This window comes from Thamnophis elegans, chromosome 6 (genome assembly GCF_009769535.1).
Source record: "Thamnophis elegans isolate rThaEle1 chromosome 6, rThaEle1.pri, whole genome shotgun sequence".
NCBI classification, from domain to species: Eukaryota; Metazoa; Chordata; class Lepidosauria; order Squamata; family Colubridae; genus Thamnophis; species Thamnophis elegans.
The window spans coordinates 71,680,471-71,708,284 of record NC_045546.1 but is presented as its reverse complement, the minus strand read 5'-3'; the positions used below and the strand labels follow the sequence as shown (position 1 = coordinate 71,708,284).

General features: G+C 37.5%; 1 protein-coding gene across 1 annotated transcript; it reads right to left on the bottom strand.

Annotated features, from left to right (window-relative positions):
* Window positions 1-2,740: 2,740 nt before the first annotated feature.
* DTD1 (D-aminoacyl-tRNA deacylase 1) lies at window positions 2,741-27,814 on the bottom strand. The gene is made up of 6 exons (XM_032219980.1): window positions 27,729-27,814; window positions 21,803-21,893; window positions 21,306-21,541; window positions 19,614-19,711; window positions 16,331-16,505; window positions 2,741-3,574 (listed from the first exon to the last, which is right to left on the bottom strand). Exons 1-5 carry the CDS (start codon window positions 27,769-27,771, stop codon window positions 16,350-16,352), a joined length of 624 nt encoding a protein of 207 aa, XP_032075871.1. The 5' UTR covers window positions 27,772-27,814; the 3' UTR covers window positions 2,741-3,574; window positions 16,331-16,349.

The window sequence follows — 27,814 nt, the reverse complement described above, 5'->3', positions numbered from 1 at the left end:
AAAAGTTTTTGAGGCAAAAGTTATTTGCAAAAGATTCAATTCATTTTGGGTTACATCTGAATTTATAATGTCAGGTTTTTTGAAATTCTCCTAGTCTGTACTTCTTTCAAAGAACTAAATGCATATATACATTAAGAGCAAAAGATTTGAAAATAGCAACTTCATAACTTTAATGGCAAGGGGCTACTTTTGTGAACTCTGGGCCATTCCAAACTTAATTTAACAGACAATAGCTATCTGCCAGACCTTCCGCAGTATAACTAATTCTGGATCATTGACAAGAACATCTATACACACATTTTTATGTATACATTTAAAAATAATATTCAGGCCATGAAGTATTAAGAGATACTTCAAATTAAGATAAAATTTACGTTTTCATACTATTCTTTATTCAAATGTATAGCTCAGGGGTCCTCAACTGAAGTCATTCCCCTCCCAGCTGTGTAAAATTGTTGTCCATGAAACTGGTCCCTGGTACCAAAATGGTTGGGGACCACTGGTGTAGCTAACCTAGTATGAAAACTCAAGGAATACTTATATTGCAACATGTATAATTTACATACAATAAATCCAACAATACCCTGCCATCATATGATCAATGTTATTAAATAGTGACACTACCAGATTACAATGGTATCTTGAACAGCTATTACTTCCTAGGATGCAGATAACCATGGATCACAGGCTAGCATAAAATCAAAAGATGCACCATTTGGAATGATAGCAAATTCTGTATCAGACAAAGATTGCAGTAAGAAAATACATTTGCTAGCCTTAATTTATAAAAATATGACATTTACAGTGAAAAACTGATACATCTATGAATTGAATAGAATTTTTTGTTTTAAAAAGGGTAAGGATAATAATGATTTTATGTATACTTGATAGAGGATTGGTGATATAACGTATAACCCTAAGAATATATTACAATGATATCTTGTTGTTGATAAATAATTCTAATAAGGGAATAATTAAAAATTGGTATATATGTAGTGACTATTTAGAATATTTTGTTGAAAAATGAAGGAATAAGATTTCTGTTTGAATGTATGATGTACAAGGATAATAATGAACATAAGCATACCCGATAGTTGATTGGTAGAATTATGCATAATTGAAAATAGTGATATACAAATCTAAATGGTTGGTAATTTTTCTTTTCTTTCACATTGGGATTATATAAAGGTATACTGTTATCAAATAGACGATCAAGAATGTAAGGGAATTATGATTTATTGGAAAAAATAATAATACTAATTGTAATTGAACATATACTGTACAATGAAAGTGAGGTATTTAGTTATACTAGATGAAAAATCTGTGATGGTAAATGTTATTCGAGAATATGGATGTAAAAACACTCGTAACCAAACGACATGCTGTATGTGATGATGCTTTTTTTTGTCTCTTTTGTTTTTTATTGTTGTGTGTGTGTGTTGTCTGTTTAATAAAAAAAATTAAAAAGATGCACCATTTGGAATGATAGCAAATTCTGTATCAGACAAAGATTGCCGTAAGAAAATAAATTTGCTAGCCCTGATTTATAAAAATATGACATTTCCAACTTTTCAGTATATCAGGGTCGTTGCTATAGGCGCTGTTGCCTCTACCATTTCACTTTGGGGCAAGGGTAAGATCAGATTGCCTTTATTAGTTTCATAAGAGGAGCATCACTGTTTCTCAAGGCCACAGTATTTATGTTGTAATTAAAAAAACCTTTTCCAAGAGAAACAGCACTTTCCAGAAAAATGGCAGCTGAAGTTCTCCTTTGCTCCAACTCTGCTCCTACTGGAGCTGTCTTTCCCATATGACTGGGTAAAAAATGCAGGACAGGGAGGGCCTGGTGTTTGAATTGCATATTTCCCATGCTGTGTGAATGCCACTCTGGTCATCAGCAGCCAGTGAACACAAGAGATGGAAAATACCTAAAGAAATTAAGAACTACCTCAGAAATATTTAAAAGAAAAGAAGGATTTCATTAAACTTTCCTAATAGACAATTTTGATATCGAACACTAAAACACATTGCGTTTCTTAAAAAAAAACAGGCTTAGCAAAGAGAAAAGTTGTTCAGGTGCTGTACTTTATTAATAAAGTTCTTCCCTTTGGAAAAATTTAACCGACACATATAAACACACACACTTTACAGGTTAAATAATTGATAAATTAATCTAACTTGAATTCAGTTTTTTTCCACAGATTGAACAGCCAGACACACTCAACACACAAACAATGCATTTTACACTTTGTTCTGAAAAGATACATTAGATCAGGGGTGTCAAACTGGCGGCCCGCAGGCCAGATGTGTTACACACAGGCCACGCCCACCCCAGCTCCACAAAGGGGGAAACCATCATGAAATGTCACATGATGGCAATGTGGCCTGGCGAGTTTGACACCCGTGCATTAGATGGACCAAAAGTAGAAGCATGCTCTTACAAGGAAAAAAAGTAAGAGAAAATGTATTTTAATGAAATGGATCATAAGATTTGTTATATTTATGCTGCTACAACTTGCACAACAAACTTTCCTCATCAGTAATAGAGGCCTCCGTGTTACCACTGGTGAGATGAGGGCTAATGCAGCACAGCTCCTTCAGGTAGGGCCAAGGAAGCATAAACAGTCTTGTGCACAGAGAAGGAGCTACTGCTGTGACTATCCCTCACTTCAGGGTCTGGAAAGTAGAAGATGCAGGAGACCCTCTCCCACACAGTATGGGCCTTCTCATATTGTCTGGCAGTATGGGAAGGAATCACAGAAAAATGTCAGAAAGGGCTCTGTAGATATCTACACACAGGACTGATTTCTAAAACAACTTTGGTAGAGTTGTCCCACTACACTAGTAATGTTTACAGTATGAAAAACATCCACACATTTCAGCTGGAAAAGGATTCTATCAGGATTTCACCCATCCTTTACTGAGGGAGGGATGTTTAATTTCAAGTAATGAGTTGAACTTTAAGAGACATTCTAAGCATCACACAGCTCAAAATACCAATGATGGAACTATCCTCTGCCTCTTCATCAGCTTGGAAAATACAAAATAGCCTGGGGATTCCTTTGAGGATTCAGATTGTTTGGGGCTGGGTGGAGTCCGCAGGAGATGGAGAAAACCTGCAGTTGTACCGAGCTTCCAAAATGCAGGAGACATTTCTATTCTGTTCCTCCAGCTGTCCTCTCTGTTGATATTGCTCATGCCCACTGGAAGAGCGGGGTGGGGTGGGGGTGGGGGGACTGTTGTCATGATGAGAGCATTTATGCCAAGAACCATATGCACTGGTAAAATAATGTGGTCATTTTACAGTTATATAAAACCTAACTATATGGAAGGGATAGTTATATAACTTCTGCAATGAAAATACTGCAAATAAGAAATGACCCAAATAGAAACTTGCTTTAAAACCTATTAACGGTGGACATTGATAACATTCCTTTGGTTGTTTGTAATACACCATGATGGAGATCCTTACTTCAGTCAAATTCTCCTTCTGCATCAAATAATTTTTCATCTAGAAATTTAACATCCTCAGCTAATGAGCACAGAAGATCACCAGTAGTGTTTATGAGCTTTCCTGTTAAAAAAGAAAGGGAAGAAAGAAAATAAATCATAATGTCACACAGGAAAAATCAACAACCTTCAATTCTCCAGATGCATGTTTAATTGCCACTGGCTTTAACTCTCAGTCTAATCATAAAAAAAGGAGACCAAATAATTTCAAGTAGCATTTTAAACATTTGTTCAAAGTTTCAAAATAATCTTCCTATATATTATCATGAGCAATTTGCCTGGCATTTCTCAGTATAAATAGTTGAGGCAGTTTTTCTGGAAAATCCTTCCACTCAATAACTACAAGTACATTTCTTAAATAGTGTCTTGAACAACATGCAAGTGATTCATTGGATTTGTGTAGTTAATGCTGCCCAGGAAATCTCTGTGGCTACACTCCCATTTACTCAGAGGTGTAATTGCCAAATTTGATGCTATAATATGGGTATAGAGTATCTAAGGTAGATGGATGATGCTACTGCCAATTTTAGTGGTGAAAGAGATAAAGAAAAAAAATGTACAGTTTCCTTATGCTTAATGGCATGAAATTGTGGATCCTTTCAACATGGAGACTTCATTTTTCAAAGTATATTCTAGCCCGGAATAAATGCCCATGTAACATCCCCATGGATTCTACTTGTTGAAAGCTAGCAGGGAGGGTCACAAATGGTTATGTGACTGCAGGATGCTGCAATCATTTAAGTGTACCTGGTTGCCAAATGCCCAGATTGCAATCATGCGACTCCAGGTGCTGGGGCAGCCAGAACTGTGAGGACTGGGAGTTAACTACCTCTCATCACCACCATAGCAACTCAAACAGTTGTTGAATGAGTGGTTGTTAAATGAGGACTAAGTATAGTTCATAATTTTATTCACTACCAATATCCCTCATGATATACAATAGAAGAGGATGCTGCATAACAGGAAACAACACCCCCCCCCCGATGTAGTCTTAAAACAATGGAATGTTAAGAATAATACCCTTGTTCTTGTGATATTGTCTTGACCATATCTGCCACATATTTATTGCTGTTTTTAATCTACATTGTTTATGTTCTGTTTTTATGTTCTGAGCTGCCCAGTTGATTTAAACTGGGCAGTGTTTAAGACAAAATAATACAGGGAATGTATGTCTGATTTTAAAAAAGCCACCAATCCAGCAAATTAATCCAATAATCTGAAAAGGGATATCATGTTTTCTGAAAACACAAAGACAACAGAAAAAATATAGTACTTACATTCATACATGATCAAAACATGGTTTTTTTCAAGAATGCAAAGAAGAATGGAAAGAGAAAAGAGAGGATAAAAATAGGGAGGAGGGTGTTAAAAGCTCTATGGATTTGTAAGCATTGAGGCAGGCAGCAAAAGAAGACAACTCAACCTTGATGCCTGAACAGCAGCCACTGAATTTTACAATCAGTAAATGATTTGAATTGTAAAAGTAATCCAGGGTATAGGAATAATGGCACTAAAAGAAAATCAAGAACATTCAGTGTGGATTGGAAAGCAAAAGAAAGCAGTAAGTTTGGCAAAAATTAGCAGGTCTAATCTTCCAAAAATTACACATGTGTCTTAATCTTCCTAAGATTCTAGTATCACTATTGTTAAGACTAATCTTCCTAAGATTCCTACACTAAGACTACCTTTCGAACCACATGCCTTCTTGTCAGAGATCATAGAATTGTAGAGCTGGAATGGACCATGAGGTTATGTACTCCCACCTGCAATGCATGGAAAACCATTTTAACCCTTCCATGAGAAAGAGAAAGCACTTTCTGAAATCTTTAAAATCTCCAGCGATGGAGCCTACACTATCTTTATAGACAGACTATTCCATTATTGTACAGATCTTACTCTCAGAATATTTTTCCTTATGTTGAAATGAAATCTAGGCAGTTGCAACTTATGCTCATTATTTCTAGTCCTACTTTATATGGCAATGGAAAAATAGTTCATGCCCTCTTCCCTGTAGTTTCTACATGTACCTATATATGGCTTCCTGAATATCCCAAGTTCTTTACTCTTCTGAATAGGACAACGTCGCGCGAGCGATTGTGGGCGTACCTAGGTACACCCACGTTACACCTGTCCTCCGCGAGCTGCACTGGCTTCCTATTAGTCTCCGGACATGTTTCAAGGTGCTAGTCGTTACTTTTAAAGCCCTTCATGGTTTAGAACCTGGCTACCTGAGAGACCGCCTCCTGCCATTTACCTTCCAGAGACCTATAAGATCGCACAGATTAGGCCTCCTCCGGATTGCATCTGCCGGCCAATGTCGGCTGGCGACCCCCCGGGGGAGGGCCTTCTCTGTAGCTGCTCCGGCCCTATGGAACGATCTCCCCATGGAGATCCGGACCCTTACTACTCTCCCGGCCTTCCGCAAAGCGATTAAGACCTGGCTCTTCCAGCAGGCCTGGGGCTGTTGATTTATCCAGCCCCATTTTATGTTATGAATGTTGTGTGATTTTAATGTCTGTATTTTTAATTTTTATATGTTCCCCCTACCTGCTTTATCTGTAAGCCGCCCTGAGTCTCTCGAGAGTGGGCGGCATACAAGTCCTAATAAACTAAACTAAACGTCCTCAGCAACTTGTACGATCTTTGTTGTCATCCTCTGAACCTTCTCAAGCCTGCCAATATTCAACTGAAAATGAGGAACTCTAAATCATACAAAGTATTCCAGGTGTGGTCTCATTAATGCCAAGTAGAGAGGAATAGTGACTTTGTGTGTCTTTGACATGATATTTCTTCAGTGCAGCCTAGAACAATATTAAACCTGCTAGTAACTGTCTCACTCTGCTGACCCCAATTCAACTTGTTGTCAATGTAGCCTTTTAAACTTCCATAATACCCAATCAGCAGAAAGGTATTACCAACTGAGAATTAAGGGACCCTAACTAGCTCATTAGACAACATATGGCTAGACAGTGCTATGTTAAACAGTTTATTGATATTGTAAATAAAATCTAAATTCAACAGAATTCTGTGAGTTGAATCCAGAAACGTTAGATTGAAAACAAGGTGATGAAAAGGGATTATAATAGGAAAGCAGAAATAAGAATCAAGAGGAAAGGAACTTGACGCATTTCAACTGCTTGTGGCCATGAGAGCAAATTACTTGGGGAAGAATAATGTTAGTTTGAGGTAAAGAAAAGAAAGAAGTGACTGTGGCTGATAACTTCAATATTTGTTACTACCAAAACAAACATTTATCCAATATAAAAAAACAAGATGTCAAATTGCTCTGTTTCCAAACACCTCATTTACAAGCAGAAAAAGTTTCCAGTCTCCGTCAGTTCTGTCTGGGCAAAAAATGTTCTGGTGGTGGCAGAAAGGAGTTAGGGGAGCGGGGAGGAGCAGGAGACAGGCACCACAAACACTTTTCGTGCCCAGGAGCTTCCATCGACTCTCCTCTCCCTCAAAGGCAAAGAAACTGTGGCAGATGAAGCTTCCCAAATCCATCAAGTCTCCCTGGCAGAGAGGAGACAGATCTTTGCAAGGTAAGTGAATCAGGCACAGCAGGGAGGGGGAAGCATGAGGTATCTTAGTGGGTTGGGGAGACCTTGGGGGCCTGTTCCATCACTAGGCCCCTCCATGGTCTTCCCCACCTTGAGATACTTCATGTGCACTTAATGAATACTTAATGTGTGGACGAAAGGAAGGGGTGATCTCGTTCAAGGTACAAGATTCACTCCTACAGATTCTTGAATTACAACTGGAATGGACAAGCTCCATTCCATTCATAACTTGAGAACTACCTATAGACCTTCATCTAAGTCCTATAAAAATATAAGTTACTAGTTAAACAAGCAACACATGAAAATGGCATACTGCATTACTTCTATATTGAATGCAATCAACATTTACTGACTACCTTTGTGGCAATAAGTATGCAAAGCCTTAGGAATAAATTAACTTTCTTAAGGGATAATCTGAGTCAGATTTTCAAGTCAATAAATTCTACTCTGAGTTTGAGACAGTCTCCCCCACAAAAACAAAAACACAGATGCACAAGTTGTCCCCTGTTCTTCACAACACAGGTCAATGGAAATAAATCAGAAAAAACTCTTTTAAGACTTCAGAAAAATGGTTATTGATATTTAAAACGGATGCAAAACCATTGTCACACTTTGGCTTCAGTCAACTCAGATAAACAGACAGTCTACAGATGGAGAAAATGCAACTTCATTCTTACTTTTGTAGAGTGGCTGTTTAACAAAAATCACTCCTGGAGAAAGGTATATAGTATCCTCTGCAGGCTACTCTTGCATTCATCAATCTATTGTAAGGAAAACACTGAACAAGAGTAATGTACATAGGAGGTTCCCCTAAAAGGGTACGGCCATTAGTCTCAAGCTTGCCAAGACTATCTGAGTTACAGGCTGCTCAAATTGTTTTGGCAAAAAACTTTGACATTAGTGTGGATGTTTACAGTTTGCAGAATGAGAAACATTACATCCTCTGGACCTGTTTGCGCAATCATGGAGGGAACAATGGATTCCAATAAAGGAGAATATTTGTATCTCAGGATGAAATGAATCCCTCACAATGGATCGTATCAGCAAATACTAGCGCAGAGCATCAAGCCTGTGAACTCAAGCTTAAATGAGTGTGGGCCATGCAATACCTTTATGATCCTGAAACACAAAAGTAAATTGAAAACAAAGTTGTGCTGAAGCACAAAAAATTTCTCACTTTGAAATGCTGAGTCAAAACTATCATCCTTAACTGAAATGTTGTGGCATGGCTTGAAGTAAGTAGTTCACACAAGAGAATCGTCACATACCACTGAGTAGAAGCTGTTATGAAAAGAGGAATAAACCAGATTAGCTCCAAGACAATATGCAGGACTGATCACCATCTGAATAAAGTCATTGCCTCTAATCTAAAGGAATAGCACCAGTTATCAAATTAAAAAGTCCAAATACTTTTACCAACAAAGAATCTTGGTCAATATATTCAATAAAGAACTGACACAATCCACTTAATTGTAGCCTGAATGAAGATGTAGCCGCTTCTACGAGTGCAAGTATACACTATTTATGGTAAAATTAGTCTGCAGGGTCACATTATTTACAAACTGGTGATTCCTAAATATTGTTAAATTCACTAATTACGTTCACACAAAGTTTCATACAAGTCCATCCATCTATCCAAGTCCTTTTCTCACTGCTTCTGCTACCCCTGTGGACAATGTGTATAATGTATTCACAATTGAAAGAGGAAATATCTAGAGAAGTAACGAACATCCCTTTCTAACATGGTTGTGATCAACACAACTTCTGCTGATACATAGTTACCCAAACTAGGATTGCTGTTACTTCCAAAAACAGAAAATAATAGAGCGGCCAACTAAACATCAGTTTCTCTCAAAGTGGTTCATAAATAATGCAGGTTTCTATATCATCTTATTTAGGCATAAAAGATCCTATATTATTGTCAAAAACACTAACCTTTATCTACATAATCAGTAGATTAAACCCATTTGTATCAATCTGAAACTTTGGGTTAGATAATTCTGTTCAAGAATCATCGCTCAATCTGCAGATAATTTCTCTGCCTAACTACTTTCTAAAGGAAAAGGAAACATTTTTGGTTCATAGAATGTTGGATGATGGAGCAAGCATACATATTAATCATGTTTAAATTTCATATACCGTATATACTCGAGTATAGGCCGACCCGAATATAAGCCGAGGCACCTAATTTTACCACAAAAAACTGGAAAAGTTATTGACTCGAGTATAAGCCTAGGGTGGGAAATGCAGCAGCTACCGGTAAATTTCAAAAATAAAAATAAGATACCAATAATGTTTTTGAATATTTATTTCAAAGAAAAACAGTAAACTAGCGGTGTATTCAATGAAATACTTCACTCACCTCATGATGCTGATGTCCCGCTGTGATGATGATGTCCCGTGCAGCCGCGGGAGCGATGTCCCGCCTCCTATGACACACGGCACAGTGATTCCTATCATTGGATCACTGTACCAGAGGAGGTGGGACATCGCTATGTGGCTGCTTGCCATAACAAGGAGGAGGTGGGACATTGTTGCAGAGCGGCAGGAGGGGGAGGAAGGGGAATCGTAAGACAGACCTGCATTACATTAGAACGTGAGGAGGGGGGATGGTGCGGTGCGCGCTGCGCGGCAAACTGACACAGAGGGAGGGGAAACTCACAGGGGCACTGGGCCATTCACGAGTGTCACCCAGCGGCATGGCCCCGCCCCTTTTTCTCCTCCATTTCGGGCAAATTTTTTACTGACTCGAGTATAAGCCGAGGCGGCTTTTTTCAGCCCAAAAAGTGGGCTGAAAAACTAGGCTTATACTCGAGTATATACAGTATGCATATGTGCACATATGTTCACACATACAAAAGTAGGTTTTCTCCATTATCGTATTATTAATTACTTAGGATAGAAAAGCCACATTGCCCATTTACCTGCCTGCTTTTGACATATCAGTTACTGCTGCTGCTAATTTTTGGAAAGTCCAGATTCTATAAAGTTTAGCAATTGTGCAGATTACTCAGAACAGAAGCTAAAATATCAAATGTTTTGACTTCTGTCATGAGAGAGCACAACAATCACTGGATTTGCAGGGCTGATTTCTAGAAGGATGGTGCTTCTTGCAAGGCTCAAAATCCAGATAGGAACTCGGTGGATTTCCAGGCAATGAAGAAGAAGATCTTTATAAAAAAATCAGTTTATTTAAGATTTATATATCTACCCATCTTACACTCACAACTATATAATCAATAACTATTAAAAAGTCATAAAACAATAAACAAAAACTCTGTGCTTTAATTATTCCCTTGGGATGGCCCACAGCAAACTCTCCTCATTCCATATTTTCTATCTATTCAATCTTATCCCACCTCTACAGTAAAGAGCCGGGTCTTATTGGCCTTCTGAAAAAGGCTTAAAGGGATGGGGACCTGCTGAATTGCTGGGGATAGGGAAGGTGTTTCACTAAGTAGCAGCAGCCATAAAAAGGCACACTTCCATGTCCCACTAGGTGGCAGGATTTCACAGAAGGAATCTGGAGCATGTCTATCTAAAGGGACCAGATTTTACGGAAAGGCAGTCCTACAAATATCCAGATCCTGTGCCATGTAAGGCTTTACAGGTGATAACTAGTACCTTAAATTCCATTTGGAAGGAATCTAGGAGCCAGTGCAGCTTGCGTGATAAAGGTATAACATGGGTAGACCTTTTGAGCATTGAACACTGTGTGCAACACTGTATTCTGGAACTAGTTGTAGCTTCCAAGTGTCTTCAATGACAGTCTCCAAGGACAATGTCTCCAAGAACATTAGTGCATTGCAATAATCCGGGAAGGGACTAAGGCAAGAATGATGTGAGCAAGGCCTCCCAGTCCAGGAAAGGGTGCAATTGGTAACCAAAATGCTTCTGTGCAAAGCCTCCTACCCAACTCAATCCCCTGAGTTACATGAGCCACCTGCTCATGTAGCAGGAGCTCTGAATCTAGGAGGACTCTCAAATTGTGTATCAACTCAGTCTGGGGGAGTGCAACCCTGTCCAAAGTCAAAGATCACAAGTCAGCAGTCCATCGTGATGAGCTCAGATTCAGAGGAGGAGACTGGAGGAGAAGCCAGCTCCATTGTTACTGGACAAACTGACTGACAATGAGTAGCCAACTCCAGAGTTATCAGACAGACTACTGTAAGAATAGGGAGATGAGGTAACCAGCGATTATTCATCCATAATCAGACCATGGATGATATGAACTGTATTGCAAGTCAAACAGGCATTAAGCAGGAGCAACTGGAAACCAGAGCCAAGGGTCTGAAACCAGGTCCTGGGACTGAACTCAGAGGGCTAGAACATTATGCTAGTATTTAACACCAGGGCTGCCTTCCCCAAAAGTGCCCTGCCCTGTACCTTCCCATGCCCATCACCTGTATAATGCCCTTCCTGCAATTTCTCCTCTCTAACTGAGAGGAGAGATTTGAGTCTTCCCCTCAAATCCCCAAGGACTATCCACATCCAATCTTAACAATCTAGACCAGTGTTTCCCAAAGTGTGGTACGTGTACCCCAAGGGGGTACGGGAAGAGTTTGGTGGAGGTACGTGTTGTATCCGGTTTTAACAGAAAAAGTCCTGAAATACATCTTGCCTTTTCCAACTTCATATTTATGCGAAGTTGCTTTTTCTGCATTTGTAGACATTAAGTCGAAAATAGGAACAGACTATTGGACGTGGAACTGCATCTCAGATTAAAATTAACAACCAGGGAACCAAATTATGATGATCTGTCATCTCAACATAAACAATTTCATCCTTCTCATTGAATCAAATAAATGTTCTTTATAATATAACTTTCGTTTATTTTGCATATGTACCAAAAAAAGAAAAAATAAATATATTTTGATTTTTATTAAAGCATATGTTTTTTATGAGGGGTACTCAGCGTTACGAAAATTATAGAAGGGGTACACATATGTCAAAAGTTTGGGAAACACTGATCTAGACAGACAGATTCTGTGCATGCTCTGGCAGTTCTGTATACACTTAAGAGCCTCACTTAAGAGCCTCCACCTCAGCAGGGCCCCCATCCAAACCTTCCTTCCAAATTCTCGAGCTCCCTGCACCCAAAGCATTTTCTCTTACCCTCCCAGCCCAACCATCCCTCACCCAGGCAGTGGAGAAGTAAACCCCACCACCACCATCAAAGGGACTGGGTGGCAGCACTCCCAACCCACCCTTCTCTCATATGAGGGGAACAAAAGAACCCAGATACACCTAGCCTGCACATCAACTATAAAACTATATAAAATTCTTGATCCACACAATGTCTTAAATCCAGGCACCATCAACTTCAATCCCAAATCTTCCCAGACAGGCAAAATGGATGCTTTAAGGGCTCCTTAAACAGTAACAAGACACAATAGAGCTTCCCCACAGGTTTGCAACCTTACTCCTACCCCGTCTGCCACAAACCATCTGTACATCTGAGCCCACCACTCCACTGGAGATTCCAACAATCAGGATCCCACAGCCACCAACGCTTCTTCGACCTCTGTCAGCTTACTCTGTCTTATGGTCTCTAAGGTGGCAGACTCAAGGAAGACAGGAGCTAAGTCCTCCAGAGTTCATTTTTTGCTGCTTATCAGCTAAAGCAAAGGCAGTTAATCCACAGCACCGCTCAGCTTTGCTGCCTGGTGCCTGTTTAATGGTCAGCCTCTGAAATATGAGAGGCCACTACCCACTTCACCCACTCGGCTACCTCTAGTTCACTGGTTCCAACATTACTGGCTGCTACCAAACCAGCCAGGACCACTGAACACCTACACACACCATCCACAATATCCTCAAAAGGGGGAGGGGGAGGAGAGATGGTAGAGTTGCAATACTGGCAATTCCAGAAAGGACAAGTAATTGAGAAGGAACTAAGGAGACTGCAAGTACCTATGCTAATACCCAGAAGCTGTAAATTCCACCTTCCATCAGTTTTATGATGTTATGCCTGGTAATGGCTACCATAACACCATATCACAGAAACTCTCCACCAATTCTTGCTGCCCTTACAAAATGTCATTTGGACAGTAATATTATTAAACAAATAATTGATTTTCAGTCATATGATTTGCATACATTTTGCAGAGTAAAAAAGTGAAATGAATTTGCAAAGGCTTACTAAAAGCAAACGTTCATTTCTATCCTCTATATCAGGGGTCATCAACCTTGGCAACTTTAAGACTTGTGGACTTCAACTCCCAGAATTCCTCAGTTCCTCAGCAAGCTGGCTGAGGAATTCTGGGAGTTGAAGTCCACAAGTCTTAAAGTTGCCAAGGTTGGAGACCCCTGCTCTATATTTTCAACCACATCCCCTCATATCTTGGGAGCAGAATAAAGTGCAGTCTTTAAAAAAATAAAAATTCCCATATCTGTCTTAAACCTATGATTGTAACAATAAATGTAAAATTTATTTAAAGTGTTTTTATATTTATCAACAATTTCATTTTTGTTTTTACTAATGAATAAATTTTCTTAACAAACAGCCTTAGATAAAATTCAGTTGCTGGACTTTTCTATTGAAAGTCTGTGCATGTTAGGCTTTGATAATGCTAGAACTGCCTATTTCAAATTTCAAATTTTGCAAGGCCTTCACTTTAGCTAGGTTGGATATTATGCCCTCAGCAGTTCTTTTTGGATGTTTTATAGGATTCCTATGAATCGTCAGTTATACTGTCCTTTATATAAAGACTCTAGACAGACCCTTATATATCCATTTCTGCCTGGAATAAATTTCCAGGTGGGGAAAGTAATTTTTATTTAATGGTAGTTCTCTCAGACTAGGACTTGAAAACAACCTCAAGTTGCCTAGTTGTGTTATCATTTGTATGATATTCTATACCACTACTTAGAATTGGAACTTTTTAAAATAGAATTTTAATTGGATTTATTTTACTACGTTCTTCATTATTTTTACACTCCAATATACTTACTGTTTTTTCCTTTATACACATATACATATAAGAATGTACTACTTCTTTTATTCCATATTTTGTTGGTATCTGGCCTTAGGGCTGTAATAAATTTGAATTGAATTTTATTAACTGTTCTTTAAGAATTATGCATGTGAATGTGCATATAATAGATTTCCCTTGCACTCTATGAGAAGCAAAATTTGGATCAAGAAGAATGATAGAAAAAGTACTGATGCTTTAGAAAAGAGTCTTGAGAATACCATAGATAGCCAAGGAAACAAATCAGTCCAGAGTTCTTATTCAACATCCAAATGATGAGGCTCGGTTTTTGTATTTTGGATACATCATGTGAAGACCCAACTCTCTTGAGAAGTTTATAATGCAGAGAAAGGTGGAAGGGAATAGAAGAAGAAAAAATTGATTAGCACCAAGTTTGATTAGTGTCATGGATACACTACTGAAAGATATGAAGACCAGACTGGGAATCAATCATTATGGAGGTCTATCTATGTAGTCACTAGAGGTGATACAGTTTCAATGATTCTCAATCCTCTTCTATCAGGAGTCTGTATTCTGATATTTGAATACTTTTCCTTCAAAATGTCCACTATCCTTTTTTCTTTACTATGTCACTGAATTTGAACATTATTTCCTCTTTCCCTTATTTGTACCAAACTTAGTCTCTTATTGAATGATTTAAAATGAAGAGACATCACGTTACCACTGCTCAAGATATTTGCTTTAAATATCTTCATGATGGGAAGTGAGAGCGCACAATTTTCAAAATGAAAACATAGGAAGCTATTTTATTGAATGACTTTCTTTCAGAGTTTTATGAAACTGCCATTGAACTCAATGAGGAAAATTGAGGAAAATATTTAGTGAGTCATTTTGAGAAAGAAGACTTGCTCCTCGACATACCAAAAATAGTCTCAGGGCTTACAGAAAATTTACCATGAAGTGGTTGTCAAATTGCTCCATCATGCAGACAAATAATTACTCAGCCCACACATTTGTTAATTAATTCCTTCACAAGGTTAAAATAAATTGTTAGATGATAGCTTTGCCGGGCAAGCAGTGTCATCTGTATTGATCTTAAGATGTTAGACTGTTTTTTAAAAAAAAAAATCATGTCAATCAGTCTTTAAAGCACTGGCTTGCTCTTCTTGGGAAATAAAAAGAGTAGATTAGCAGTTGTACAATATTTTGTGTGTTCAAAATATTTCAGATACGTTATAGCTATAGAAATTTTATGCACCACAGCACCGTTCCTTCGATGCTATCATAATGTGCAGTGAGGTCTGAATTGAAAAATTCAGACACTTGCCCTTGAATCAGAAAGTTAATTCTGGTTTGAGGGCAGGCACTAAACACAGCTTATCAAGTTGGACATCTTGGAGAAGGATGGTTCATGTTTAACTAAAAGCCGAAAGGGAAGACATGCTCAAGACAAGGGAGCCCAAGGGTTGAGGTTCTATTTTGAATCACTGTATGAATGATATATCCCCAGTCATTCTTTCATTAATCTACAGCAGGGGTGTCAAACTCAAGGCCTTTGGGCTGGTCCCGGCCCATGGGATGCTTAGATCTGTAATACAAGTAACCACCTACAGTAATGTTATCAATTGTCATTCACAAACATTTATTCTTTTCCCTTTTATAAGATCCAGCACACTTTCAATCATCCAACCCTTCTAAGAGTAAGGATTTAAACGCAATCTGATAAACGCAAATTCTGGACTTTGGTTGCGACACATAGCATGGAAACCAGCCACAACTAAATTCAAATTGTGGTAGCAAATGGGAACTTCACTTAATTTTGTGTTCTCTCTCCCTCTCCCTCCCTCCTTCCCTCAGATTAACATAATTAACATATGGCATGAAAAATTGGTGTATGCCAAATCACAAAAAATGCCACTAAAAGTTTACAATCAAGTGGAGAAATATAGCCTAAATATATAAGATATTTTAAAAAATTGTTCTTTAAATCTTTCTCTGTGATTAAGAGGTTGGAATACATAATAGCTATGGGCATAGTCCAAAATGTTCTGAAAATAAAGGAAATTTCTAATTATTTATCAGAGAAGGTATAACCGCCCCACGCAGAGGGGGGAAGTGAAAAAAAATCTCTAAAAATTGAAAGGAAAAGAGGAAACTGTACAAAGAAAATAAAACTGGGCTATATGAAATGAAGTGGAAGCAGCTTTAATTATTGAAAAAGGACATACTTATAGGATTGAAAAGCAATTAATAAATAATTTACACAAAACTTAAAATGGCAGGAAATGAATCTTTTCAACAAGAGCAGAGGCAGAAAGTTCATACCTGAAAGGGCTTTGAGACGTTAGGGTTCCCTTTCAGAAGAAACATCTCCTTCAGCCCCACTGCTTGCACTTGGATCATTTTTACTTTTAGGAAGATTTCGTTCTCTGCTTGATTCAGAAGGGACCTTCATTCTGGTTTTCTCTTTCCTCTGTTGTTGTTTCTCAAGTTTTGCTAACTGTTGCAAAGAAAAGATGGGAAAGCACAATTGTGAATGAATGTAAACGGAAGTAGCGCAACAGCACAGACAGTATCTTAGTTTTCAAAAAACTATGTTAATCTTTTGCAGCAAAACAAGACAAACACTAAAGAACAGGAAGTTTTTGCAGATTACACCAATCCTCTTCTGATTGGTGTAATCTGCAAAATATCTGGTCCTCAATCAGATACCGTATATGGGGCTATAGACCCCAAGAAAACATTTTGCATGCACAAACATATGGGAGTCGGGGAAATATAGCAGAATGTTTATGAAAAAGGCTGAAGGCAGAGAACTACAAATATTTTGGAGACTGGAGATAGTATCCATAATTTTTTTAAAAACTTACTTCTAAGGGAGTAGCTGTGTCCGTCTATTGCAATAAATGCAATTTGATGGGAGAAAGTGGGGGAGGAGGAAATCATAAAGAGAAAGTGCAGGATAGAATTGCATAAAACAAGAGGTAGACATGATGCAGACATTCTTGAAATGAATAGTTAACATACCTTGTTTGATAAGAAGTAATGCCATGAAAAAGGCTATTGAAATTATTCTAACAAATTTCACCTGTGTTGCTTCAGGCACTTTTCTTATATATCGCCACTTTGTGGTCAAAGAAAGAATGTCCCATGAAATTAGTATGTTTTCCAAGAATATTTAGGAATTGCCATTTTTATGTCAATTGAGTCCATTGACCCTGTTGCACAAAGATTGGCTATTTTGTTCAGCATAGAATATTGTGGGGAATTGAAACAGATCTCATATGCCATTGATGGTGAGCAAATATATGTACCTTGATTTGGTGGGTGATGTTTATTAGACCTTGAAATGGTGTGAGCAGACAAAATATATAGAAGAATTGACATACGAGTCTGCTATTCATTGCTCTATCTATCCCACTGTTTTATAGTGTAGTAATAGTTTAGGATAGGATGTCATCTCTAAATAAGTAAAGATTTGCCACTAAAATCATTTTGAAAGGTTTGTCCAAGATGGTATGTAAATCACCAGATATGTTTGATATGGTTGATTTGAGTTGACCAGACAAGCTACTTTAAATTGAATCAATGTAAGTTCCACATATTTAAAACACTCCAGGAAAAAGTTCAAATAAACTGACAGGAAGCTAATATTATTCAGAACTCCTAACATGTCAAAAAATATGCAAGTGACAGATCCTCACTTAATGATTTCCTATAATTAAGATCATTCTGTGATCAGTAATGAAAATCTTTAGATAGAATGCTGGCAATATATACTCATCATTACAAGACTGTTATTAGAACATTTACATATATCAACAACATTTCCAGAACAGACTCCTTGGTAATTCTACTTTGTCACAGCATATCTCAAAATGTCAATCTAATAGCACAGCCTGGTTTCCAACAAACAATACAAACATATGAGATTTGCACAATAGTTACACTGCAGAATAAACATTAAATATTAAAATGAATTTCTTTTTTTTCTAGTAATAGCATTAAAAGAGAATCTTTCTAGTAAGTGTATTAATTTTCTTGAAGTATAACAGCTCCTCACATATCACTGATGCTATTTCTCCAACTCTTTACAGATCCTAAGTACCAAGATCTAGCCAAAAGATTATTATTATTTTCTTTGAAAGCTTCTATTTAAGAAAGCAGCTTGAGAAGAAGCAAACAATTTGAGGCTATTGTTTTCTTTCAATGCTTTTATTTAGAAAGAAATTGATTAAATAACAATAGCAAGCATTTTGGAAGGTTTCTTCATGGCAATAAACTGCTCCTAGAAAGTGTAGATTAAGGACCAATAACAAGGTAAATATAAAATTTCAATATTTCCTTATTTATAATTCAACTATATCGAATACGGGTTTCAATGGATTCAACAGACTAAAGCAGTTTGAAATCCAACCCAAGATGATAATATTGTACAGATTATATGGTTAGAACTTCAGATGTATAAGTGCATGACTTCATATTAGGGGAAAGAATAGCAATCAGGGTCAATGTATTTGTTTGGGTTGTGTGAATACATGTCCTTTTCTTAACTCAAAATACAACAAACAAGAATATAAGCATCACATCTAATTAAAAGTATTTTTGCAGCAGCAAGTTCATGCAGAATAACAAAAGCAGTTTATAGTATAACTAAAGCAGTATTTTGATTATCTATTTTTAATACTTTGATCAGGTTTTTATTTGTCAATATTTGTTATATATTAATATGCACACAAATAAAAACTCTAGTATTAGCACAACTCTAATATAGCACAAGTGGATGTCAGTGAACCACTGCTAACCATCTACTCTTAGAAATGATATGGCTCAGTTAATACTATATTATTACATGAATCGGTGGTATCTAAAATTAATACATACAATGGCAGGGCAATTCACTGAAAATGTTGCTCTGTTATCTATTTGAGCAGAAAGAGCCACCAATAAGACAAATAAGGGCCAGATAAGCAGAAGACTTGAAAGAAAGCATAGAAGCAAACAGTAAATTCCTGATGGAAATAATTTTTCACAGAACATAAAATATGATATATTCTACCACAAATACCTCAAATCTACTGGATCCATTTATATATTAAATCTAACATTTCCCATTAGCTTAAATTAAACAGGAATGACTACCTCGTTTCCATTCAAACAGACTTCTGTCAGCATACATTTTTGTAGTTATCCTCTCACAATCTAGTGTCAGTAAAATGCATCAAGTTTATTGACCAATATATAAAACTATCAAACCCTCTAAGTAACTTAAGTCATAAACATAATAATAAAATAAACTCAAGATTTTGTAACAATGATTTAGCAACATGTAAAACCTCAGCTGAAAAAGAGGCAACAGCAACAATGATCCAAAAGTATCACAGCCCTAGTTTATCATTCTTCCATGGTTGTTGTTGCAGTGATATTTTCATAATTCTCAAAAGAGAAACCTCACTTCTTTTTAAAATAATTATTGACCAGAAGAGGATTAACTATTCTCAGGTCAAAATATAAAAATGAGGCCCACAGAACATAATTAAGGCTTTTAATATCAACATATGGACTATCTCAAAATAGGTAAGTAAAGAAAAGCACTACTACAACATACTTGTTTAGAGTCAACAGGGGCTGTAGGAGACTCCAGTTCAATGGTCACAGGTCCATCGTTCTGAATATGTACCTGCATGTATTCGCCAAATTTGCCATCTGAAAAATTAAAGTTGGATGGCAAAAAGAGAAAGGGTATTTGTCTATAAACAATATTTAATTTCCCTTTTGTTAAAATCACCATATCTCTACCATTAATTCAAACCAAAACATAATGAACAGCATTCAATCTTGACTTTTCATACTTTCTTTTGAAATCTACAACTTCTTGAATCAATGAGATTCAAACTGTAAAAAAAAAAGTTTAAAATGATAACTTTGTATATATCTCTCCTACTATCACATCACTCTAGATCTTACCTTTTTTTTTTTTACTGGGAGCTAAAAACACAGTCAAGGGCCATGTTTTAGCCCAAAAAACCATTTTTCAGAAGATGTAATTATATCAAACCAAATGTAAAATGATCCGAACTACTGCATGGTTCTGACTGGTCCTAAAGCACCCACTGGGAAATTGCAGGACATATCTGGGGATAGAGTAACATCACTGAGTGGCAGGAATAAAAAACATTGCTCTCTTTTTTATGAATTTTGAGGACTAGGGAGCTAAATGTAGAAATGGATGCCACTATAGCAACCATTCCATCCTTTTTTGCCTACAGATAGAAAGAAGGCACCAATGAAAATTCCACCAGTGGTGTTCTAGTGGCCACGGAATACCTTTGGATTCAGGTTACTTACTCCTGATTTAAAACAAACTCATGGTGAACAGGGGAGGGAGAATTTGAAAAAAAAAATGGTGAAAAGAAGAAATGCCTCAAAGAAATATATACCCAGAGGCAATGTTTTCTCACACCTTTTTTAAGTAAAAGGAATTGATTCACTCTTGGATCAAAGCAGGAGAAGAGAAAATTAGGCTTAGAAAACACATTAACAGAACTGAAAGAAATCAAGAATGGTCTTTTTGTGACACCCTTAGATCAGAAGTCTCCCAGGCACCAAGGGGGGGGGGGGATATGCCATTTCAGAAATCCATGTATTTCTTCATATGTTAATGATCATTCCCTTTCTCTCTTGTGATTCACATAATTTTTTCTTATATCGGCACTCATTTTCATTGCCACATACCAAAAACCAAACACACCAGTTAATTAAAAGAAGAATTATAATTTAGTGTAATAAATTACAATGTAAGTAACGTATTTTTCAGAGTAAGACACACCGGAGTATAAGACACACCAAGATTTTGAGGATGTGAATTTTTAAAAAAAGGTTTTGCACTTTGGAGACCTCCTAAAAATGGCTCGTTTTTCACGAAAATGGGCCCGTTTTTGTTTTTTTTTTAAAGGGGGGGGGGCATGAATAGCCTTTAGGAGGCTTATAGAATGCTTCTGGGGGTAGGCAAAATTGAGCAAAAAACAGCCCATTTTTTGCTCATTTTTGCCCTCCCCAGCCCCCAGGAACACTCTGAAAGCCTCCTAAAGGCTATGCACAACCATTTTGATGAAGGGGGCAAGGTTTCAGGAGGCAAAAAATGCTGTATTCAGTGTATAACACACACCCAGATTTTCAGCCTCTTTTTTGAGGGAAAATGGTGTGTCTTATACTCTTAAAAATACAGTATAGCAATTTCTGTAGGAATCTAGCTTATTGCCTGAAACATATTTCAATTCATCAGTAAATTTTGCCTTACCTTTAATTAATTCTGGCTTGTATGCTTTGCGAAGGTGCTCTAAGAAACTGTTGTAGAAAGATTCTGCTTGGTCAGAAGGCATTGCCATATGATAATCTGGTTTATTTCCTTTCAGGATACATTGAAGAGTAAACTGGCTAACACATAGCACTTCGTACTGCTTATCCATTACACTTTTAGACCAGTGTTTTCCACTTTCATCTTCAAACACACGAAGATTTAATATCTTTCGAACCCTGTATGAAAAGTCAGAGGCCTTTATGGAACTTTTCTGAAATTAAGCTATTCAATATTCTACATATACTATATACTCTACATTATATTCTACAAATATAAAGACCAGAAAATGGGGAGCAAAGATAATATAAAGAGATTTACAGTAGATGTGGATTCTATTCATAACAACTGATGCAAAAATTTAGGAAATATCATTTGTTTAAGTAAAATATATGTAAATTGCAAAGTGAAAGAAAAATTAAATCCTTATTATTACTTACATGTGCTCAAGCTCTTTCTGCGTGTCTTCCACAGAGATACCCAGGAGCACACAAATGCCACGTCCAATGGAACTTATTTGTTCCCCAGCAACTATAAGGGATATTTTTAAGAAGTTAAATGTATAGAATTTATTTTATGTCATATCCCTATACACACACACACACAAACACACGTAAAAGCTTTTTATTCCTAAATTTGGAAAGCAACTTATTCTATAGAATTGTATTCTTATTAAGTGTCAATTCTATTCCCAGTGGAGATAGATTTTTTTTTAATTTTTCAAGATTAATCTTTTATTACATTTTCCTTTTCCTTTATACAATCACTTAAATACTGTGCAGTTAAAAAAGAAGAAGCAATAAACAACTCATAACACTTCTATCCTACATACACCCTTCCTTCTACCCCTCCAACTTTCATTTCTCCCTTCCAACAATCCCCTCTTCTACTTCCCCTCCCCCTCAGCCATTCCTTTCTCCCCTTCCCACCATCTCACCCTCCTTACATTCCCTTCTCACTCCCTCTTAATTCCCCCCTCTTCTTTCCCTCTACACCTTGCTTCGGTGTATTTCTAGTATTCATTGGTCTATTTGTTTTGTACTAAAACAAAAGAAAAATAAAAGGAAAAGAAAGAAGAAAAGAAAAAAAAAGAAAAAAAAAGCAACAGTATCCAAGTGCATTCATTGTTCTGAAAATTGAGTCTATATTTCCACCCTCCCCCCCACCCACCCCCTGAACCCCCCTCCCTGACCCCCTTCCGACTTCCCAGATCCCATTCCCGGCATCGTTCTTTATCAAGCAAAGTCTGGAGTATATTGAAACCAAATAGATTAGAAGTTACAAAATAAAAAAAAATAAAAAAAATAAAGAACAAAAAAGAAAAGAATAATAAAAAGAAAAAAAGGGGGGGAAACCCCCCCCCAAGGAAGAGAAGTCAATAAACTCTCTAACATTAAACTCAGCTTCTCATTATTTTTAAAATCTTAAACAATGTCTTTACCTGCTTCCGCATATAAATTTTATACCTCCCATCCTGCCTTTACCCGTGTCCGCATATATATTTTATCCTCATCCATTGTTCCTCTCATATTTACTCCACCCTCGTGTAGACTCTCCAGATAATCTTTCTTAACCTTGTATTCAAATAACAATTTATACAAAAATCAGCTTACATTCTGGATCAAGGTAATCTAATTGAACTTTCACTACCCTTCCATCTACCCCACGCCACCCGACTCCATTCATCCCAAACCACAATCCAAGAAAACTACGATCTCCGCTCTCCTCGCCCCAAAGAATAGATCATGCGCAGTTTAAATTAAGATTCAAACAAGTCTTATATAAGTCCCATACAATATATGTCCAAATTCAGCACCGCTTCTTTCAGTCTCAATATCTCTTCATCGGTATACAGCTTTGTCATTTTATACCAGACAGGAGTCCTGAAATTTTATTCAGATTAAAAATTTAAGAAGTATTTTAAAGGCATAGCTGGATCTTTATTCTTTACTCTTCTGCCCTTCCGGAAGGGGAAAGCAACACCCTCCGCCTTGTAGCCACGTGTCCCGCTGCTTATCTTCTCCTTCTCCTTGTCTTTCTCCAAGTCCGGGTGAATCAGGAAGTCCCGCCTTCAGAGTTTTGTAGTAAAAATCTCGGGCTTCGCAAAGAGAATTGAGACGATATTTTTGGTTCTCAAATGTGACTGTGATACCAGATGGCACTTCCCATTTATATTGTATCTGAGAATCTCTGAGTTTTTCAGTTAAGAAAGTGTAGTCTCTCCTTGCTCTTAATATTTGAGATGGTATTTCTTTAAAAACAATCAAGTCCTGTCCATCGATTCGCAGCCTGTTATTGTAGAACTTCTGTATTATCGCATTTCTGGATTCTCTTGTGGTTGAAATATATAATTATGTCCCTCGGAAGCTGTCGTTGTTTTGCTACACACGAGTTCTGGCGATAAATTTTTTGAATCTGCCAATCAAAGTTAAATCCCGGACTTCCCACCGAACGTCTGAAAGCCTCAAAAAAGGTCTGTTTCAAATTCTCCTGTTCCTTTTCACGCAATCCTCTGACTCTTATTGCAAACGCAGTCTTATTGTAATTTATCATAACGAGTTGTTTTTGAGCATTTTCAACTTCCTGTTGTAACGTTTGAATTTTAGATGTCAAATTAGAATTAGCTTTTTCCAAAAGTTCCAATTTGTCCTCCATTTCAGAAACATAGTCTGTCATAACAGTCATAACTCCGATCATATCTTCCCTTGTTTGAGCAATCTTGGCATCCAGTTTATCATATAAGTCCGATAAAAGTTGTTTAATTTCCTGTCTGAACTCTTTAAGGGTTTCAAAAAGAAATTCTTGCGTTAAGAGATCTCCAGTAGAGGGCGTGGGAGGCAAGGGCAGCGATTTTGTAACTATTTCTTGAGATGTATTATTAAGGAAACGCTTAGACTGCTTCGATTTGGGAGCCATTATAAAAAACGCACAAACAAACAAGCAAACAAACAAAGTCTCTGCTCCCCTCGGTTTTAAATGGGATACTATTTATAGACTTTTAACAGTTAATAAGGAGAAGTCTTCAGGAGAATAGAGCTGATTGAGTGTGTCATATATCAAACGCAGAAGCTATAAAATCGCCATCTTGTAACGCAGCTGGATAAGAAAGCCTTTTACAAAATTGAAGCTGGTATTTTGAATAGTAATAAGAAAAAAATTTACGACTTCAAGTTAATATTTGGTTTTGAGGCCATTTCAAAATTTATCTGCCTGCAGTTAATAAAACTCTATTGCCTGAATATGCAGCTTTAAGTAAAGAGGCTGAGTTCCCCTTTTATTTTGAAGTTTAAGGCTTGGCAAAACTTTCAGTGAGTAAACATTGTAACAAGACCGTTCAGCAGATTCATCACCATTTAACTTCCAGATAAGCAAAGTTAATGAAGGAGTAAAATTCTTGTAGAAATGAAACTAATTAAAAAGCTTCTGCTGGCCTATTGTGAAACCAAAACATATGATAAGCAATCTCTTTTGTTTTGAATTCTTGTGAGAATTAACAAAAAGTGTTCATTATTACCGGAGAAACCAGCCTGCTCGGCGCCATTTTAAAAGCCTCTAAGTAAATAATTTTTCGGAGGAGAAAAAGAAAAGAAGCTAAAATGTTGATAAACAATTATTGTCCACGGAAACGGATTCAGCTCGTGATAAGATTAAATCAAACAAAACTTTGAACTGAGTGGGGGAGACCTACTTTGTCCTGCACAAGGCAGTTTGAAATTCCCAGCACGGACAGCCGTTCTGCCTTGGGCTAGCCCCCCTTTCCCTGCAAGCACAAAAGCTGCAAAAATCGAAGAGCATTTGCCAGCAAAACAATTTCTTCTTTCCTTCTTGCCTGAAGGATAAGAAAACCTGATAAGACGTCAGATGGAAGATCCTCTAAACAGGTACGTAGCCAGGAATTCGGAGGCAGCTGATTTTTTGCTGCCACCACCAGCAGGCTCCTCCCAGGAAGTCCCCAGTGGAGATAGATTTTTTAAACAATTTGTTGCAAAACATAATATGCATAGATCTACTTTCAAAGAAAAACAAGAAATATACGCATGCCTTTGGGATGCAAATATATATGACCTCCTTAGCCAAAGGCTTAATATGTAATGAGTTTGTTGCTTTCATAATTCTTCAATCAGTAATTACAACATAGTTATTATATTATAAAATATAATATAGTAACACAATTGGAAATAGAAGGCAAAAACAGAATATATCTCTGAATAGGTAAAGGTTCCCCTTGCACATATGTGCTAGTCGTTCCTGACTCTAGGGAGCGGTATTCATCTCCGTTTCAAAGCTGAAGAGCCAGCGCTGTCCGAAGTTGTCTCCTTGGTCATGTGGCCAGCATGACTAAGTGCACGGAACGCTGTTACCTTCCCACCAAAGGTGGTTCCTATATTTCTACTTGCATTTTTACATGCTTTTGAACTGCTAGGCTGGCAGAAACTGGGAAAAGTAACGGGAGCTCACTCCGTTACGCGGCACTAGGGATTCGAACCACTGAACTGCCGACCTTTCTGATCGACAAGATCAACATCTTAGCCACTGAGCCACAGCATCCCCATACCTCTACAAAATATTTAATAAATGCTCATACAACAAATTTACATATCATAGGATATCAATATTTTAATAACTAAATACCTAATTGCAATACCTAAAAGGAATCTTCCTTCAGACAAAGTTCTATCTTACCAGTAAACCTCTTCAATAGGAATTTTACACATTTACACTTCTAAACCTGACCACACAAACTAAAATATTTCATATGCTTAGGAAATACAGCCAATTTAAATAAATCCAGCTGTTTTGTTACAGAATTGTAAACCATGCACAATTTAACCAGTCTTGATGTGAGAATAAAAACTAGTTTATTAAAAGATTTTTAAAAAGAAGAATTAATCTCCTGTCCCCTGCCTTTTGATAGGCATAATGGAAGCAGGATATAATTGTTTACACAATTTATAGACTTTATAAAGAAAAGGTGTTCTACTGTCTCAGCTCTATTATTGCTGCAGTGGCAGAATTGTGGTTCATAAGGTATTTTCAAATATCAATCCTTTAATACTACAGCACCGAGCTTAGGAAGAATGAGAAACCCACACTGTTTTGATACATACAATATAGCCAGATTTTAACCAATCTTCCCCTCTATTAGCAAGGAATAATGGTGGAATCCAGGCGGGGGGCCGGCGACCTCTGCAAAATGGAATTTTACATTTGCTATTTAGTAACTTTTTATTAACACCCCCCCCAATTATTTCATCTGCTCCCTTTGAACCAAAAGAGGTCAACAAATTCCAAAGAAAATCTCAAAATTTAAGCTTATTTAGGAAAATTTCATTCTTCTGGTTTTGAAATTATCAGCCAACATTAATGGGAGCTAAGCGGGAAAAGGCTCTTTTTGGCTTGTTGGTTTTCTCTTTTGAATGCTACGTAGCTTGCCCCACTAACCCTTGTGCACTGGGCTGACTGCAGACCCCTTCCCTGCTAAAGAATTCTGATTGATGTGGTCAAGGAGAAGGGCCTTTTTCACTGTGGCCCCACCCTGTGGAACACTCTACCAGCAGAAGTGAGAATTGCTTCCACTCTTTTTGCCTTCCAGAAAGGTATCAAAAACAAAATATCTTATCCCTGTGACATGGGTCTCTTTGGTCCTAGTTATATATATAGCACTTCAAATTTTGTTTTTTATATTTATCTTTTTACTGGCTGCATAAAACACATAAGTAATACTGCTGATCCTCACAAATTACCATTCTCTATAGCAGTGTTTTTCAACCACTGTGCCGCGGCACACTAGTGTGCCGTGACATAGTGTAAGGTAAAGGTGTGCCGTGGGAAAATTACTTTATATATAGTCAATATAGGCACAGAGTTAAATTTTTTTAACATTTTCTAATGGTGGTGTGCCTCGTGATTTTTTTCATGAAAAAAGTGTGCCTTTGCACAAAAAAGGTTGAAAAACACTGCTATAGAGTACCTTGCGTATTGTGTAACAGGATAACGAATCAAAAATTTAGGGCTTCTATTCACACTTCCTTTTTGTTTCACACTTAAAAGTTGCTTCAAAGATAAAGGAAAGATGTGGACAAATACACGATCCATATGGACGTGCCACAAAGAATTGGGATTCGCTGCAATGTCGTCGTCAAGCCAAGCCAGGGCTTAACAGAACACAAGACCCTTTATAATAGCAACCAGGCGGTGGGTGGGTTTTGAAGGAACTCGCGGTGAGAAGCGGTGAAAATGGTGGGGTTTAGCTCGGCCACGGGAAACCCCGCCGGCAAGCCAGAGCTGAAGACACGGCCTCTAAACCACCGCGCCGATGGGCAGCTGACAGAAAACGGAATCGGAACATAAACGGCCCCCGCGCACCTGACACACTGGCTTGAGTGACACGTTGGATGATGGCCTTCATCACGCCGGGCTTAGAGGGATCCGGAGCGGTAAAGCACAACTTC

Coding starts and splice junctions, on each gene's coding strand:
- DTD1 (XM_032219980.1), bottom strand. CDS start 27,771: ATGAAGGCCATCATCCAACGTGTCACTCAAGCCAGTGTGTCAG. Junction 21,894..27,728: donor CACTCAAGCCAGTGTGTCAG/GTGCGCGGGGGC, acceptor TATCCCTTATAG/TTGCTGGGGAACAAATAAGT. Junction 19,712..21,305: donor CAAGCCAGAATTAATTAAAG/GTAAGGCAAAAT, acceptor TTAATTTTTCAG/ATGGCAAATTTGGCGAATAC.